The 19746-nt window shown below is 42.6% G+C and overlaps 1 protein-coding gene across 1 annotated transcript; it reads right to left on the bottom strand.

The window, feature by feature from the left end:
• Positions 1-303: 303 nt before the first annotated feature.
• LOC124264114 (ubiquitin carboxyl-terminal hydrolase isozyme L5-like) lies at positions 304-18237 on the bottom strand. The gene is given in 13 exon segments (XM_046698837.1): positions 304-394; positions 481-530; positions 1134-1232; positions 1689-1781; positions 3941-3972; positions 3975-4039; positions 12034-12100; positions 12437-12567; positions 12842-12903; positions 13291-13416; positions 13728-13833; positions 14225-14288; positions 18099-18237. Coding segments are annotated over 12 exon segments (969 nt in total). The 5' UTR covers positions 18175-18237; the 3' UTR covers positions 304-394; positions 481-482.
• Between the last annotated feature and the right edge of the window lie 1509 nt (positions 18238-19746).

The raw sequence follows: 19746 nt of genomic DNA, 5'->3' as shown, positions 1-19746 counted from the left end.
TAAACATATAATTTCATGTTAAAATGGAACCAATGGTGCTTTATCAGCACCCGCAAGGATTGATGAATAAAATGACTTGAGTGTGTTTTATCAATCAGAGAATCCTGAGTAATGTATTTTTGTGTGCAATGTTTGAAAGCATGGCTCTCATTGGTTACTAGAATGTCCCTGTCACTAGTGTATTGATGATCTTTTTCTTAGTGAAAGTTTATGTATGTACGTGAAGCGTAAAAACCACAATTCACAACTCATTTGCTATGGTCCCAACTGTTGTAGTGGAAAATATCAACAAAAACAACAATGTACATGTAAGCTGTTTAATGACTGTACAATAAATAACAATAACCACCAGACAATAACAGTACATAGCTAGCCAGCCTGGTGAAGGTTCCACCTGAAACAAGGAGCAGACTATTGTGAACATTTCATACAGCAGCTTCGTTACAAAACAAGGGACTTCCAAGCCAACGAGCAACTTACATTCATTTCTTCTCTTTCTCCTCACGTTTCTTGGCTGCAGTTGCTTTCGCCTGGAAAAACCCCAGAAAATACTTGAATTTGGGGGGACCAAATAGCGAGTTGTTTAACGCTGCTTTCAGCAATTTTTCAGCTGTATAATAGCTTTTATCCAGACAATCAAGTGATTGACATATGTATCAATCTACGTAATTTCAATACAATGACCTGCATCGACCATGTCCGCAAGCCTACCATCCAATCCTATTGGTTGCTGAAGAGCCATTCTACATCTTCATGAGTTAGATCAAACAGTAAGGCAAATGTGTTTTTGAAATGACATTTTCAGAATGATGCCCCAATCAGCAGAATTCCCACTGAACCTTGGACAAAAAGACATTAATGTTCCATGACTAGAAGTAAACATTTGCAAGGTGTGCTTCACACACATATCTCCAGGTTAGAATATTGATCTTCAGTAACCCATGCTTGTCGCAAGAGGCGACTAACGGGATCGGGTGGTCAGGCTCGCCGACTTGTCACTGGTTCCCAATTACGCAGATCGATGCTCATGCTGTTGATCACTGGATTGTCTGACACACACACACACATCCATCCCCTTGCTGGGAATCAAACCCTTCAGCACAACAATCTACCCATCACACCCTGCTACTGACCTGTTCTACCAGAGGAAGAAGCTTCTCTTCTTTTGCAAGTATTTTCAACAATTCCATAATGAATGGTAGGTAGTTGTGCCTCCTTCGAATGTTTTCAACCTGAAAAGAAATGAGACATGTAAAACTTGAAATCAATGCTATTGTACTTCAGGTCCTGTGAGAAATGTCACCCCCCGATTTGATACATACAAAGAAAAGTGACACTTCAGAGAAATGTATGATGAGAATACAGGATTTGATATGTTGAATCGTGTCTTTTTTGTCTTGAGATTTTTTCCATTATTGGATTCTTTTTACGTTGTTTATCCACTAATTAAACACAGCTTCAAACAACACATAAACATGGAATTAGGTTGGCTTAGAATGTTGTAAGTGCTTGTTTTTGTAACTGTTAAGAAATTATATCTGACAATTATACAAACGAGTCAAAAACAGCTGGACTGACAATAACTGTCATATGTTATGCCTAAAGATGACTGAGGTTGTTTTTCGAGGCCAATGTCTCCATGGATGTCCCATGTTAGCCTGCTCTATTGACCTCCACTGATGGCCTACCTTGTATCTCTTCATCTTCATTTCTTCCTCCTGGATGAGGACTGTGAGTTGGGTCAGCTCCGACTGAATATCATCAGTGACCATGCCGCGCCACTCTACAACATTGTCATCACAGTTACTACACACTCCCACTTGTCATACATTCATGGAAATTAAGTAGGGTCCTTCAGGTATGCTCACACAGGAACTTTACATTTAACATTCTTAACAAGAACTAGAATAGTGTGCATTAAATTCAAACTTGTTCTAATTTTAAGATAGTCATAGAATGTTCTTTTTATGTGAAATTTACACTGATCACATCCCCCACAAAATTGGATTTCACACATTCTTTATGACACAATTCTAGCACAGGCATCAAAACTGAAACATCAACTTTCCTGTGGAACCTGAACAATACAAAAGCACTTTTAATGAGTACATTTACAATGTATTTAATATTCTAAGATGCCTAGCGGTTAGAACAATCGAAAAAAACAAACATTATCAGACAATAAAGGTATAGTTTTTTGATGACGTAACAATTGAATGACGCTATCCCGTCACTGCGCCATTCTAGTGTGCCCCCTCGTAATCGAACCATTTTACATTATGTCACAATGTAAGCGACGTCACGATGCATGTCAGTTGTCATCGCCTCGTACGGCCTCCTACAGTAAACTACACCGTTGCATCCAGTTTCTTGGTTTGCTGTTGCTTCACGCAGCTTACATCACTGGTGGAAACATTACGTTTATGTTTTACGACTGTTAAAATGTCTCATTTCGACTCACAAGTTTTCAGCGACACGGTAGCGTTAAGTAATGTGTACATTCCCACAATGCAATTGTGGAATGTAAACTTGACTACTCAACTTCCTCTGGATGTACTGATCTAAACTTATGCTGGTAGTAGAAATGCAGCGTTCATATTGCCCCATATGGTTTACGTTAATGACAGATGTAATTAAAATAATTCAAAGAAGATATTTAATCCGAGCGTAAACCGTCATCAAACTGTTATCATTTGTTTTTCTGGTAGCGTTAGATCTTAACGTAGGGGCAGACACATCAATAGAACAGCGTACCAGTTAGCCCTGTGCCAGGATTCTTAATTTAGGTCACCGACACCGTCGTTTGTTTTCTGCCTTAAATTAATCGTAATTATCTTTAGAAAGTATTAAATTTGGCATCTTAGAAAAGAAATACAGTTAAGCCCTACCACCATGTATAGTGTAATAAAACACACTTTAAGCCTGAACTATTATAGCGTTAAAGCGCTCGGACGCAAAGCGTCCTCGTGCTTTAACTATAATAGTTCAGGGCAAAAGTGTGTTTTATTACACTATACATGGTGGTAGAGCGAAGTGTATTTCTTAAACCAAGAGTGACAGCAACACCATAATAATCCCACTACCACCAATCCCAGCACAAAAAATGAAGGAATGCAGCTATGAATCGGCTTTAACACCTATTCAATGCTTCTATTTTCATGACCAGTCAATTCAACATGGATAACAGCACATCTCCACATATTCCATAGTGATTGGAATCTCTCTTAATGGCGTCAGTCTACAACCTACAGCTCAACCCTCATGATACAAAGGCATCCATTTAATCTAAGTACCAGTGTACAATTGACTGTAACAAGAATCTCGATATCTGCCCTTTAATCCCAAGTTTAGTGACATTTCTACTTTGTGTAAAGCGAAGTTTGAATGTTTACAACCGACATTATATTACCTCGATTCCTATTTTCACAAACACCCCCACCCCTGCATTCTTACTTTACCAGTTATACTGTTACATGATGATTGAAATGAAAATTAAAAAAGAACTGAGCCGACTTGTTTGAAATACACCTGTCATAGGTGGATCCAGAGTGGGTGTGAAGGGTGCGCACACACCCTTTTGTCCCGAAAGTTTATTAAATGACCATTGAAACTCTCGTGAAAATGAAGTGTGCACCCCCACCCCCCCAAAGAGTGTGCAAAAAAAACAAGCCTTCCTTCTCAAGAGTGTGCACCCCCCTTTCTCGAAAAGCTGTATCTGCCCCTGCCTGTCAGTCGGCTTTGAGCACTGTTGTGGTTGGGAAGGTGCAGAGCGCTCCACAAACAAGACATTGCCGTGAGAAACACATATGAGGGGAGACAACTCACAGACGAGCAGAGTGTGGGAAGTACACAGTGTTACTGAGGTGAAAGACAAATACTGGGGACCTATTGTTCATGTAAATCAGCATGACCACACTTCTATACACTTCAAGATGATCACCTCCATCTTATTTGAGAGTTCCTTCAGCTTTTCTCATACATCATCTTCTTGTCAGACACAACCGCCATCAAGTTGAAGTGGATTTCATCTGTGCTGTATCTGATAAAAGAAACGTTGGTGAGTGTGGTTTTATGTAGCTTTTAACACTATTCCGGCAATATCACATTTGGGGACATCACAAGTGAGTTTCAAAGTTTGTGCCCAACTAAATCTGATATGACATGCAATTGTCAATGGAACTTCTACCAGACAGTGATCGTTAACCCTCAAATATACAGACCCAATAACACTAGATGATTTCCGGCATACACCAGAGAATGGAAACACTGGGTCATATGTCATCTTCATGGCAGGGATCACCATAAATGGGTACAATGGAACCAATATTTACAGAAAGAGGAAATGGTTTTTTTCAGAGAAAAAGGTCAGAATATGTCAGCTGCTCATCTCCCCTACAAACCACACAAATCACGTATATTGCAACAGATCCAAATTACTGAATTGGGTGATATTTCTGAACAAACCATCCATTTAAAAATAATTCCGGAATGTGACAAGTGACAAGTTTTATTTGCATTTGAGGCCATAGTGCTAAGATACAACAATCATCATACAGTGTGCAGGATACATTCATATACAATGTAAGACCACTTAACATCAGAGGCCCAGATAAGCTGCGTATCCGGGTAAAATACGCATAGAAAATTTCAAAATATGCATTGAAAAATCATTCTTGCGTACCAATTACGCATTTAAAATGTTACATACGCAAAAAGTTAAAAACAAATGCGTACGGAATATATTTATAAAAATCGCTTGCGTTATGAAAAAGACATCGATTGCTATCAAGTTGTACTGTTAGTATAGGACAAGTGTTGTACTGTCAGTATAGGATGAGTGATTTTTTATGAAATCATTTCCATTATATACTCATGCCAATAATGGTTGTCACCCCCTTCAATTATTTTTATTGGAGAGGGGTGGAGGGTTAAGGGTGGGGAGGGGGTGACAACCATTATTGGCATGAGTATATTTAAGTTGGTTTTGATTAGGTATGACATAAGGCAGAACATACCTGCTTAGTAAACTTACTCAATGACATAAATACGCACATATTTGAAAGCAGTGGGTAACGGAAAATGAAACACCCACTCAACATTCATAATACCCACTCCAAAAAAATACAGTGGGTACAGTACCCACATGAGCTAAATCTTATCTGGAGCTCTGTAACATTAAACATATCTTTTGAGGAACAATGATATCTTCTTCATACGAACAGAATATGTTATTGACATTAATGAGACAAATTTATCTTGGGGTGGAGTTTTACAGTAATATGGTGGTCCAAACAGTTCTCTACATATCTCATAATAAGGAAATAACAGAAGGACATGAAATTTATCTTCAACAGATCAGGCATTACACTTGGAGCATAACAGTTGGTTATGATCTTTCAAACAACGTAGTAGCTAAACACACAATGTATGTGATGCACAACAAAATATATATTACACTCCTAAAAGTTCCTTTGACAGGAACAGCTGATGCATGCTTCTTACAAGAAATGCAGTGTGCAAGATATATCGTTTTACAATGCAAGACTTATTAACATGATACATTTGATACATAATGAGAGTTATTAAATATCTACATATAAAACACATGCTACCCAAGTTACTTCCTTGGGTGTATAACCCGTGAAGATCCGGGTTAGAATTGGCCTTCGGCAACCCATGCTTGTCGTAAGAGGCGACTAGCGGGATCAGGTGCACAGGCTCTCTGACTTGGTTGACACATATCATTATATCCCAATAGCATAGATCTATGCTAATGCTGTTGATCACTGGACTGTCTCGATTATTTACAGACCGACGCCATATAGCTTTAATATTGCTGAGACCGGCGCAAAACTAAACCCACTAACTCCTGGGGTTAATCTGTAGAGATTGAATGTGATGAGAAGGAAAATCTATGATTTTGTGTGCCACTATATTGTTACATTTACACAAATATTATTAAAATCTAAATATTTTAGATACTTAAATACTTACCTTACCTCATGGTAATGTGCATATTACCTTTGCTCATCTGATACAAAGATTGGAAACGTGATCGATAAGTATCCTTGTTGAATGCTATCATGAAACTGGCGACGTGTCGATCTCGTCCGGCGAGCGGAAGCACGCCCCCCCAATCCCGTCATGTGACAACGAGAACACGTCACTTTATCCGAATCCTAGTCCGAGTGGAGTCCAAAGCGGGGAGGAGATGATCCATCGTAGGGAGGGCTTAAGACGCCATGAGGTAAGGTAAGAATTTAAATATCTAACATATTTAGATTTTAATGAATTTTTAACTTACCTTACCTCATGGTAATGTGCATGTTGATCCGACAGAAAGGCAGGAGGTTCAGACACTGGCGAGGACCAGCCAAAACTATCAGACCAAAACAACACAACCAGGGACGTGGAAACTGTCTTGTTGCAGAACTGGAATCGTTGAAACAAGAACAGTAAACCACCAGTAGAACCCCTGATAAGGAAACACAACACGAGAGAACGTGGGTTAACCTTAAAACAATCACTAAGGTGATTAGACAAAAGGAATAATCACCTTGTGAGAAGAGGGCCGCGTCAGTTGCTGAGCTACCATGAGCGGGCCAAAGGACTGAAGCCCCTGTACATCCTGGACTGCCAGATCCCGGAGATAATGGCTGGCAAAGACTGTTAGACCTCCAAAAGCAATCTTCCACAATAGTGGGGACCGAGCAATTTCTGTGCCATGGTGGAAGCTAAGGCCCGGATCTCGTGCGGGTTGTTGGCGGTTGGGTGAGGCAAACCAGCGGAGTCGTAAGCTGTGAGGATAGTTGAGCGAAGCCACAAAGCGATGGTATTTCTGTTGACCTCACCCTTCGACGCAGAAGAACACGGAATAAAAAGGCGTCTCCTGAGTGCCGACTGCTTGATGTACTCTTTAAGGGCCTTGACGGGACACAACGCAAGTTCATCGGACTCGTCACTGCCCACTATAGAAGTCAAAGGAGGGATGACAAACAAATGATCTGGTTGACCAGGCAGCTGGTTCTTGGCAACGAAGTCCCAGAGAAGACCCAAATGGATGGAACCGTGACGAGTCTGTTCAAACCTAATCCTGGTGATGTCTATGGCATGAAGCTCACTAGCTCTGGCCGCAGTTGCAAGTGCCAAAAGAAACACAAGTCCTCGAAGGAGGCCTTAGACAAAGACTCATAAGGACCCCCACGAAGGTGTTGTAAAACCACGTTGAGATCCCAAGCTGGAGGGCGGAACTTCGACTTCTGATCCTCCAATTTAAATGCTTTCAGCATGGCCAGTAGTTCAGGGATCTTGGAGACCCTCCTATCAGACTTGACGGCCAGCACTGAATTAAGGGCTGCCAAATAAGTAGAAATCGTACCACCCTTCAGATGACGAGTGTTGCGTAGGTAGAGGAGGAATTCCGAAATAAATTGAGGAGACCCTTTAACCGGATTCTTTAACCGGATCAGCACAAAACTTCTCAAACGCAGACCATTTGTCATCGTACAGGCTGCGGGTGGACACTCTATGAGCACGGGTGATGATCGTAGCCACACCAGCCGAATAACCCTTGGATTTCATAGCTTCTGAAGATGGCATAGATGAAACCTGTCTGGATCTGGGTGCAACAGGCGGCGTTGAGGATGCTGTAGAAGGTGTGACCACTGTGGCAGCGGTTGAGGATCTCCTTCGGCAAGTCAACGTAGTTCGGGGAACCAGGTTCTCACCAGCCGCCAAGGCACAACCAAAAGCAGAGTCATCCGCTTTGTCTATTTGAGCTTGGCTACGACCTTGGGAAGAAGAACTGGAGGAGGAAACGCGTAGGCGTCTAGACCCTCCCATGAGAGGGACAGGGCATCCACTGCCCAAGCGACAGGATCCGGAAGAGGAGACACGTAGACTGGAAGTTGATGGTTGTGCTTCGTTGCAAAGAGGTCAACTAACGGTCTGTGATGGAGGTGACAAAATAGATCGAATGCTTCCGGATGAAGCATCCACTCTGTTGGGGACGGCTTGTCTAGTCGGGACAGAGCGTCTGCCAAGACGTTCCTGCAACCCGGAATGTGACGAGCTCTGATCTGGATGTTGTTGTTGTCCAGGAGGCGAAACAAACGAAACGTCTGATCCAAGAGAAGATCCGAGCTGGTTGTTCCCTGGTTGTGGATCAACCAGACCACTGTCGAGTTGTCCGACGCCACCAAGAGCTTGGAACCCCATAGCGAATGAATCAAGTGCTGAATGGCTAAGATGACAGCCTGGAGCTCTAGGTTGTTGCTGTGCCAACCTGCCTGTGCGGTTGAGCACAGCCCTGCCCACAGTCCAGGTGAGCGCCCCAACCCTGCAGAGAGGCGCCCACAAACAGTTCGCGATCGTGTGTGAATTCGGTCAAAGAGACGCCGCCGCAAACGTTCGACTTAATTGTCCACCACGGACTGCCATTCCCTGAGTGTAAGCGGGTGTGACAGACCCTGCCGAGCAAGACTGAGGATTCTTTGCCTTCTGTCCGGTGGAACCCGCAGAAGGTCGTGATATGTCAGGAACAAACCCCCTATGAATGTCAGCTGTTGAGATGGCTCTAGGTGGGTCTTTTCGAGGTTGAAGATCCAACCGAGCTGGTGGAAAAGCTTGAGTGTAAAAAAAAATCCCTCTGTCTGTGTAGTAGCAGGCACTCCTTGTGGCTCATGAGAGTCGTCGATGTATGGGTCGAACACTATCCCCCCGAAGATGAAGATACCGGGAAATCGGTGCTGTAATTCGAGTGAAAAGCCACGAGGGCCATAGTGATGCCAAACGGCAGGACCTCCCACTGGTAATGGTGACCATCGAAAATGAACCTCAGGAACTTCTGGTGAGGTTCGCAAATGGGAGCATGTAGGTAGGCGTCTTGAAGATCCAGACTGACCAACCTATCCTCGGGGGACAGTTTGGTTCGTAGCTGGACCAGAGATACCATCCGAAAATGTGGTGGCTCCAGAAGGTACAGTTTGTTGAACACCGCCATATTGTGCATCATCCTCATCTCTGAGAATTCTTTTTTGGTACTAAGAAGATTGGAGAGTAAAACCCTGGGCTCTAGTACTTCATCTATGGCTTTCTTGTCAAGCAACGCTTGAATTTTGGTCAACAGGTGCTGGTGTTGAATGATGGAATATTCGTGAGACCAGGGCGAGGTGGTCAAAGGTGGCGACTTGGCCATTGGCAACTTCTAGCCTGTCTTGAGAAGATTGGTGACAAAGGGGTCTCCTAGGATTGTCCAGTTGAGCCAGAAGACCCCGAGTCTCCCACCTACAGGTATACCGCGGATATGGACTACTGGGGGCAGGAGGTCCCAGTCGTGACCGTCCAAAACATCAGCGGCGCTTGTACTTGGGCTTGCCGGTCTTACTGGCGGGACGACGTTGGAAGTCGTTGGGACGTCCCCTGCCACGCCCCCTAAAGGCTCCAAGAAACAATGTCCTCCTGTATTGGTAAAGGTTGGTGGTCCTGGTAGCTGGCGCTGACAAAGTGGCGAAGTGATGAAAAGATCGGAGCGCATTCTCAGTTTGGGTCAAGGAGGCATGCTCTGAAAAAACATCCGGGATCTTATCCGCAAATAAGGTGGGAGCCGCAAACGGGGCACGCATCAGTCTTTTCTTGAAGTCCTCCTGCCAGGTACAGGGAGCGAGTAACCCAGTCCTCCTAGTCAAAGTGGTGGTAGCTAAGACTGAACGAACATGATCCACCAGATCGGACAGAACTCTAGCCTGCCATCTAAACATAGTGGTAAGATGATCTAAGCGGAAAGGGTTATCCTCCGAGAGATCTTGAGGCATGGCCTCTGTGGCCGAAGCAAGCACAGAAAGGGGCTTCAATGTTCGACGGAGTTCTGTATCAATCGCCAACAACTTGGCATCTGGGACCTTGTATTGAGCTTGAGAAGCGTCCGACAATCATTTGGCCGTTTCATCTTGTATAGCGCCAAAATCCACAAAGTCAAAAGAATGCATCTTGTAATCCTGACGGCAATGTTTAGCAGGCTTGATGGAGGGATTGAGAGATAACTTTTGGAAATCCTCGCAAGTGAAGCAATGGCATCAGCAACCATGGGATGCGGTAGCAGAAGGAGCTCTGGTTCATCCCAAATGGAGGTAGCATGAGGAATATCCGACCTTGGAGACGGGTGATAAGTCTGTCAGCTATCCAGGCGTAAACACTCTCCATGCCCAAGTGCGTCAGACCCTGGTTGTCTTCTTCCTCCTAATCTGGAACAAACTAAGCCTCCAACAGAAGAGACGAGGAATCCTGGGACCTAAACAAGGGGGATCGGGAACGCGAACGCTGATGAAGAGGTGAAGATTGTCTCCGAGGTGAACGCCGTGGTGAGCGCCTAGGTGAACGCCGAGGAGAGCACCAAGGCGAAGAGCGCCTTACGTCCCATACAGGAGAGCGCCTGGGAGAACTGGAGCGCTGAGGCGAACGTCGAGAAGAACGCCGAGTGTCACACTCTGTTGCACGCATGGGAGAATGCCGAACACGCAGGTGAACGGCCTTTGTGAAGGTTGAGGGGAGTGTTTCCGATCCGTGGGCAAACGCTGGTCATCTCCGGAAGGTGGACAATCAGAGGAGCGCTGGCGTTCCATACAACGATCATCTGGACGCTGGCGATCCTCCCTTTCCAGTAGACCAACCAGGAGCTCCATAAGCCGGGAATCCTGAAGAATAGATGGAGCGCCTGGATTCACTGCATTGTCGATCTGGGCCTGTGTGAGGAGGCTCACTCTGGAGCATTCCGGAGATGAGGACTGGGGGGGAGGCAAAGTCGTAGATCGCCGATCCGCTGAAGGCGTAGAGGCGTTCCCAAGCTGAGCCGTAGGCATAGAAGGAACCTGAGCAGTCTCAGAGGTGTCGTCAGAAGACATGAGGCTCTTGCGTGGAGTAAAACGTTTGTTCCGAGCAGCTAGGAACGCCTTAAAGTCGGAGGAAGGTAGGTGCCGGCAAAACGAGCACCAAGAGGTCCGAGGTCCAAGGTCCAAGACAATCCGGGCAAGCAGGATGGGGGTCTTTAGCTGACTTCTGAGACTTGCACCGATTGCAGTAAACCTGTGGCATGAACTAACCACAGCAAACTGCAACAACAGTAAAACAATTACTGTTGAACACATGCTAAGTAAATATAACATTATAACGAAGAAAATATAGCATAACAAACAGTCATGATAAAGCAAATATAAGCCTATTTGGGAAGGGAAGGCCCACGTGCAAAACCACATAACTTTGGTATACACACGCTTACCCATATGAGAAAAGAAACGCCGACAACTTAACGCGACAGTGAAGCGAAAAAACGGCAGGAAAAGCGGAATATGAAACTAAACGACAACAGTGAGCACACACTAATAGCTCTGCATGTATGTGCCACGCCTAGCGACAGCCGCCATTACTGCCAAACACGTGAAAACCTCTACGAATAGAAACACACAAAATATGACACAAAGAAAGAGAACGAGATACATACAATGGTCAGGCAAGGACAAAAACAACCGAGGCTGACCAAAGAGGTACCTAATTCTGCCGAAGCAAAGCTGGATAAACAACGTGAGGCAAAACAAAGCAAAACAACATACCGGGAAGACCATACAGTGAGAAAAACAGCCAACGGTAAGTAGAATTTCATTATAGCATGGATACAATAGGAAAACCTTACCGTAGCAAAACACAAAGAATACAGTAAGTAATGAGAATACAGTAAGTAATGAAAACAGAAATATCCTATACACTTCGATACACATCCAAGTCGCAGTGTGATAAGGATAAAGTGACATGATGGGATTGGGGGGCGTGCTTCCGGTCGCCGGACGAGATCGACACGTCACCAGTTTCATGATAGCATTCAACAAGGATACTTATCGATCACGTTTCCAATCTTAGTGTCAGATGAGCAAAGGTAATATGCACATTACCATGAGGTAAGGTAAGTTAAAAATTTACAGAATCACATTGTCAGGCTACTATCTCAGTAAAACATCTGTAGATGATCATGTGGTAGCAACTTACTTCTGCATCCTCTTCTCTATGACTGGTCTCACCAGATCCAGCCAGTCAGAGTCTGCTGGTACAGCACCTGGAGGAGAGAGACAGGCAGGTAAACAGTGGGACCGGTTACCATGGTTACTGGAGTGTCAGCAGCATATGACGTGAGCAGACAGATCACTTGGCACGGACATGTAGAGTATACACACAGACAGCAGTGTTTGAAAACATTGGGGTGCTATAGCATCTGAAATTAGGGACCCGCTTCATGTTAACAAGAAATATAGTCCCTCCATACAACTTACCTAGGTCTACTGGTCCCTCTGCAACCTACCTAGGTCTACTGGTCCCTCCAAACAACCTACCTAGGTCTACTGGTCCCTCCAAACAACCTACCTAGGTCTACTGGTCCCTCCAAACAACCTACCTAGGTCTACTGGTCCCTCTCGCAATCCATCCAGTTCATACAGACGCCCATCAACTGGCATGTAACCTACAAAATGGTACACATCATCGTCGTTCTTTGATTGTTTCTCGTCAAATTCAAACATCTGTTGTCTGAAAGAAAACAAAAATGTTATGGTTAAGGGAAACATCACACAAACACAAATTGCTCTGAATTTCAAAATACCATTCATTTCAAATAATAATAGAGGAGGTCGTTCTTATCACTTGAGAGTCTGGATAAAAACTCAGTGTTGTGTCAACTAGGATCTCACATCTTTTCATTTTTCATCCAATGTTGGTAGACAGCAACACAGGGCTGTTTGTTCAACTGGTGACTCAGCTCAGATAACCATAAATTATCATAGTTATCCATTGTTATATTTACCTTGCAAAACTATTGTGAACAGCTCGTATAACATCAGAATTGCTCAGACTTAAACCTCGAAGCTGAAAAGAATAAAATATCAGAGTATGAAGTTTGATTATACTTGTGTATTAAACAGTACATGAAAATAATGTATGGATGCAATCATACACAGAAATGTAGAAGCCCATCAAATGATATCCTGGAGGTTGGAATAAGGGAAGGTCTGGAATTTCTGGGTATACAGGCATATAGACATTATAGGCATCGATCTGCACACGTACGGGTGTGGGGGGTGGGGGGTGTTGTCAGTGATCTTATAGTTGGGATGTAGGGGGGTCACTTACTTTGTACATAAATGTTAGGGGAGGGTCATTGATTCACATTGTACATGCATCTCCATAAAAATCATCATCACCCCCCTAGCCATAAATTATGAAAGGTCCCTTACTGAGGAAGTAGACACTTACTGCAGGATCAAATGACTGTGCGAATTCCTTAAATGATCCCAACGTATCTCCGAGTTCGACATCTGCATGATGGGTGTTGAGGAGGATGCTCAGAATAGCCTGGGTAGCACATGCATTGTTGATAACCTGAAACAATATAGTCTGTCAACACCAAGCACAACTATTCATTATGAAGCCAACAGAGATTGAGTGCAGTGTCCGACTTATTTTCACACTAAGCAACCAAGGCGGTCGGTAACAGATAACTGAATCTGAAACTGTAACGGATAACTGAAACTTTATTGAAGTTACACACCCTCATTTGTGAATACATGCTGGTGTAGATAAGATTTTTCTACAAGAGTTCATTAAAATAATCTGTGACATGACAAATTATGTACTTTCTGCAAGCATATAGTACAATCTGGACGTTAGGCTGATATGTTAGGTACAAGCACCTGTTTGGCAAAGAAGATCTTGTCCAGCCTGCTGTCCTGCACAACACTGCCCTCTGGCTCCTTGTCCGGTGCCCATTTGAAGAGGAAGATGAGGCCATGCACTGGTCTGTTGGAGACACATATAGACTCAGCATAAGTAGAGAAGTCTACCAAGGTTAGACACAGTATTTAGTTTGAGGGCTGAAGAGCTAGAAGGTCTATCAACAATAGTTGTTTGTTAAATAAACCACCAGTGTAATGTCAGTGGCAATGATTGAACAACTGGTAAAATGTCATGTGCGATCTTGTAAACTTTAGCAGTAGACATGGGCAGCAAGTATATTAGAGTTAAAGCGTTCGCTTGTCACACTGAAGGCCCAGGTTTTATTCCCTGCATGGGTACAATGTGTGAAGCCCATTTCTGGTGTCCCCTGCAGTGATATTGCTGGAATATTTGAATATTGCTAAAAGTGGCGTAAAACCCAACTCACTCACTCTTCCCCAAAGACTAAACTTACTTCAGTTTCTTGAAGCTATCACTGTCCAGACTCCATATCTCCTCCACCTGCACTCCCTTGCACCCTGAAACAGATGGACAGGATCAGTTGTAGTTCAGAATGGTCAAGAGCTCAAGGCTGTATTGCATTGGTAAAAATGTAATGCATCACTACATTCAGTGCAATACTACCTAGTGACAAGACATTGCAATTGTAACACAGGGCTCCAGATAAATTTTCAACACCAGGAGTACGTACTCCTTACTGTTTCAATGCAGGAGTACTGGAAAACCTTAAGAGTACATTTAGAGTACTTAATGGAATTGAATGGAGTATCAGTAGTCTTGTGTTTCATTTCATATATGCACCACAACATTGGTACTCTTGTGTAAACAGGTCAATAAACAATAAAACAATACTTTTTTCAGATAAATATGATTCTAAGACCATACAACATTGCTGTGGTGCGTATCTGCTACATTTTCTAAATTATTTCATACCGTATCGTGCACATTTTATATCCGTACGTACGCCGATACGGCCCTTATCTGGAGCCCTGGTAACAGTATGATATAGTGAGTGTGTTGGTTTAACACTACTTTAGTTTGAGTCTGAAACCAGTTATATCACAGTTTGTCTGTGGGGAAATCACACAAAAAATCATCCCTTTGTTAAATAGCAGCAGCAGCAGGGATATGGTGCAGACAAACCAAGATGCATAATCAAGGCAAGCCAGGATTCAAACCCACAATCACAGGTTCCTGGATTCCCAAAGGGATGCAACTCTGAAAAGTGCAAATGAAATTGCAGCACCTTGGATGAAACAGAAAGGGCTAATCCTGGCAAAATGAAATTGGTTCTTTTGCATTTTAGTTGTCAAATTACAAATTCTGCAGAAATAAAATTTATATAAATAGTAATACATGCACACTGGCATTTAATTTGTTTGAAATTCATATGTTCTTATGGTTCTATAAGTATGTTAATTGGGGTGTATACAATCCAGCTGCCTGTGACGTAGGGTTGACTATCAAAATAGCTGATAAAAATCAATAATAGTTCACTTAACATTGATTATCAATAAATATTACGGCAATAAATTTGATACAAAATGACCCCCTCCCCCAAGTCTAAAGGTTAGTAAAACAAATCAAGATACATTAATCCAAACAACATCCGAAACATACTTTAGAGGGAGCATTTAAAAAACACACGCAACCTTGTGTATAATGAGTGTAAATTGAAACTTTACCTCAAGTTAATTAAGCATGATATTATTGATGACACAACTTCATATCAACGATCACCGATCATTCTTCCCATTGACGATATTTTCAATTGTCACTCTTTTTAGCCAGCCCTACTGTGAGATGCTAGGAGGTTAACATAAGCATCTCATCCTACTGGGTATGCCTTCACTACTGAATGCAGAGGCTGATTTCAAAGAAAATAACTTGCTGCAAAGAATGCAGCTTACCAGGCAGTCCAACAGTGCAATTACTGTACTATACATGTTATAGGGCCAAATATAAAAATGTTGTGGTTCCGATTACAGCTCCTTAGAATTTAGGGTAGGTAGGTAGGAATATATATATTTTTTATAAGTATAGTACAAACAAATAACACATTTATCAATGTGTAACTGTTTATTTAATCAAGTCTGCCGCCATGTTAACTTTCCCTATCAGAATGACCGATGTCCGTCAGTGCCGGGAAAAAACAATGGTATCTGAACGCTTATTGTATTTATACCGCTTAAAACCATTAGGGTCGTTACCAGAATTCAAGGGATGGTCGGGTAATTGGAACCATAACATTTTTTTTTAGGCCTAGAGCTACATGTGTCTCACCATACCGATACCATGGTTCATGCACGGTTGCACTTTTATGTCCATGCAGAGGCCCAGATAAGCTGTGTATCCGGGTAAAATACGCATAGAAAATTTCCAATTATGCATTGAAAAATAATTGTTGCGTACCAATTACGCATTTAAAATGTTAGATACGCAAAAAGTTTAAAACAAATGCGTACGGAATATATTTATAAAAATCGCTTGCGTAATGACTGACTGACTGAGTTTGGTTTTACGCCGCTTTTAGCAATATTCCAGCAACATCACGGCGGGGTACACCAGAAATGGGCTTCACACATTGTGCCCATGTGGGCTTGCGTAATGAAAAAGACAACGATTGCTATCAAGTGTACATCCTGTCAGTATAGGATGAGTGATTTTTTATGAAATCATTTCCATTATATTTAAGTTGGTTTTGATTAGGTATGACATAAGGCAGAACATACCTGCTTAGTAAACTTACTCAATGACAGAATACTTAGGTGAGTAAAATGACTGAAATACGCACATATTTGAAAGCAGTGGGTAACGGAAAATGAAATACCCACTCAACATTCATAATACCCACTCCAACAAAATACAGTGGGTACAGTACCCACATGAGCTAAATCTTATCTGGAGCTCTGTCCATGCTTAACAACTTCTCCATAACACCTATGGAGCACATGCCTTTAATGTCAACCCACTTTTTGATCATTAAAAACCCTTAGCCTCCATTATCTTAGTGAAATAAGTGTAATCATTGTATCCATTTAAACATGTGATGCCATACATGTGGCTGTAAACCATACCACTGCTCGAAAAGCGGCTTACGAAAAGAGTTAAATTGACAGTGAATATTATCAGTAACATGCATGCACACCATTTGTTGTTTTTTATTGCACGTGGATGTGAACGGGTTCTTATGACTCGTGGCCCAGTGGTAGAGCATCAGTTACTTACATAACCATGATAATATAAGTAATTACATATACTACAAGCGAGTCCGGTAATTCTGCACAGCTGCAATAGTGTACTTCCTTATCGAGGTAAACATCGTCTGCTACCACATTTACGCTTGAAATCGGGACATTTCTACAAGGGACTTGCTTTCAATCACTAAAGGTAAGTAAATAACAGTAATTGACAGATAAACTGACAGTTTTATGAAAATTTGTTTTCTTCAGACTTTTAAACCTTTTTCTTCATTATTCATAATTGGATTTAATTTTGAAACACTGTTCCTTACATTGATGAAGTGATTTTTAAAAATAATCTGGCCTTAATACGCTTCCATACTTCGGATCTCTAACTGGATGTTATGTGCATCAGTTGCTGTGCAGAATTACCGGACAGCAAGCGATGTCGTCAGAACGCTGGTAAGGTCAACCGTATGGCATAATGCATTGTTAGAATCTTATAGTCGTCAATAAAACTTATATTTCTAGGTAAATATGATGCATACCAGCATGTTTAGTCACGTAAACCACAAAAAATAAGAGATGTTAGTTGGCGTGTTGCGATCGATGTGCTTAGGTGCGCGGAATTATCGGACGGCATTGTAATTATCCAGATAAGTATTTGGTGAAGGGCGTTCGAGCTGCTGCAGTGCTAATTGGATCTGGAAAAGTGTGCCCGGTAAAGTGCATTGCACCCACAGTGTTAATGGGGACACAAAATGCGCTACATCCTATTCAAGGTTATTGGATAGACAAAGCAACCTGAATTCTGTGTGTGGTTCTATGTAATTAACGCGACTAACTGTGAATAAAGAAGAATGTGAAAATGAAAGATTGTAACCGAAATCTTCACAAACAGCTTGTCGAGCGTGTTGAAAATGTGTACGTATCGTAATCTGTACATGAAACTGGGTCCAAAAATTGACACGAATGAAAAGTGGCAGGCTTAAAAACGCTTAAACCCACAATTATTTGCCATCAAAATCCCTTGTCACTGAAAAATGTAAAGACAAGCGAACGGGTTTATCCGGCATATTCACTGGAAGCGGGTACAGATGTACGCAGGCTAATGCAGAAATATATGATAATGAAAACACAGTATACCAAATCCTCGTATCAATTCTGTGAAAACACCAGGATCGCTTTCAATAAGACACCAGTCTCCCGCGCTGGTAGCCATGCTTGTTTAGCTTCCGGTACTCATGCGCAGGGGCCATTTAGCCACTTCCTTTTAGCCTCGTTTATCCAGTCAGAGAGTACGCGTGCAGAGCGTTACGAAGTGCCGTAAAAGTATGCAGATTGTACAAGCCTGGGCAGCAACCGCTCAATCTAAATTGATTTACTGAGTTAATAATGAATTTCAGTGCATTCAATATGTTTCACCTTTGTCATGCCGACATGTAAAGAGTAAAACAAGCTCTTGACAGTACAACAACGACCCACGATTTTGGGGCAGGAACCAGGGAGGCTCTATAAGGAACTCATACAATTTGCCACCGCACACGCGAATGTTGAATCTGCAAAGCAAAGGCGGATCCAGAGGGTGGGGTGGGGTGGGGTGCAGGGTGCGCACCCCTTTGTTCTGAAAGTTTATTAAATGACCATTGAAACTCTGGTGAAAATGAATGTGCACCCGCCCTTTTCTCAATAGTGTGCACCCCCCCTTTCTCAAAAAGCTGTATCCGCCCCTGCAAAGTATGTGTTTTGTACAGTCCGTTTGAGACAAAATGATACCAATGAATTGCAATCTAACAAAAAAACAAATAGACATAAAAGAATCAAACCAACGCGGACTGCAATAAAAACAACAGACCAACTCTAGAAAAAAATTGCATAATTTGTGTCACAAAAATAAAAAAAGTTGTTTAAGAAACTGTCATCATTTATTTGTGCGCTTTCCCAGTTTGTTACAAGGGCGCATTGGCAACTAAAGGAACAGCGCGAAAAGCTGTTTCGGTTCAGTTATTTCACTGACTGTGTGTCATCCAAAAACATGAAATTGGTGAAACATCTGCGTCTTAATGAATTCACACCTGCGATCACGAAAACCGCATGCTGTAACCGTATTGTTGTTGGAAAATCGACATTTCGTTTGGAGATATCTCAACCTTCCCTGAGAGGCCGAGCAGGTTATAAAAGGTCATCCTAGTTCGGATTAACGCCTGTAGTGTCGTAGACTAAGGCTTAGTCTCTGAATATATATAATTTTGATAGTAACAAACAAGCCCATTTATATTGAAAAGGAGCCCTAGGGAGACCAGAGATTCAGAACCTGAGGAAATCTAGACTTGCTTTATTTGGGGCTTTAGCACAGCAGAGAGGGCTTGGCAGTAGGGAAATTAATGTGGTTCAGGGACTGTGAGACAGACTAGTAGTGTCGTAGCAGTAACGTTAGCAAGATGCGGCGTGTGTGGATTTATACGAACCATAAAACGTTCGTAGAGCTACGCACAGGCAAAACCGTTGCGCAACAAAGAGAAAATGACCAGTCTTCGCTCGCATATAGGAAGACTGGTCATTTTTACTTTGTTGCGCAACCCTATTTGCGCTACAGGTTGCCTGTGCGCTGCGAGATTCGTAAGCTTATGACTATGGAGTAACGACAGTCCGTAACGTAATAAGGATCGGTGCACAGAGTTTAGTCCACTGGTCACCACCTGCCGCTACTTTAACCGGCACCTGTAAATGTCTGGTTTAGTTATTTGGTAATTCGTCATCTTCACCTTAGTGAACAGCTCGGAGTTCCCAAAAA

The sequence above is a fragment of the Haliotis rubra genome, unplaced genomic scaffold, assembly GCF_003918875.1.
Source record: "Haliotis rubra isolate DU_JTF1 unplaced genomic scaffold, ASM391887v1 Scf91, whole genome shotgun sequence".
Lineage (NCBI taxonomy): Eukaryota > Metazoa > Mollusca > Gastropoda > Lepetellida > Haliotidae > Haliotis > Haliotis rubra.
This window is presented reverse-complemented; position numbering and strand designations above follow the sequence as displayed.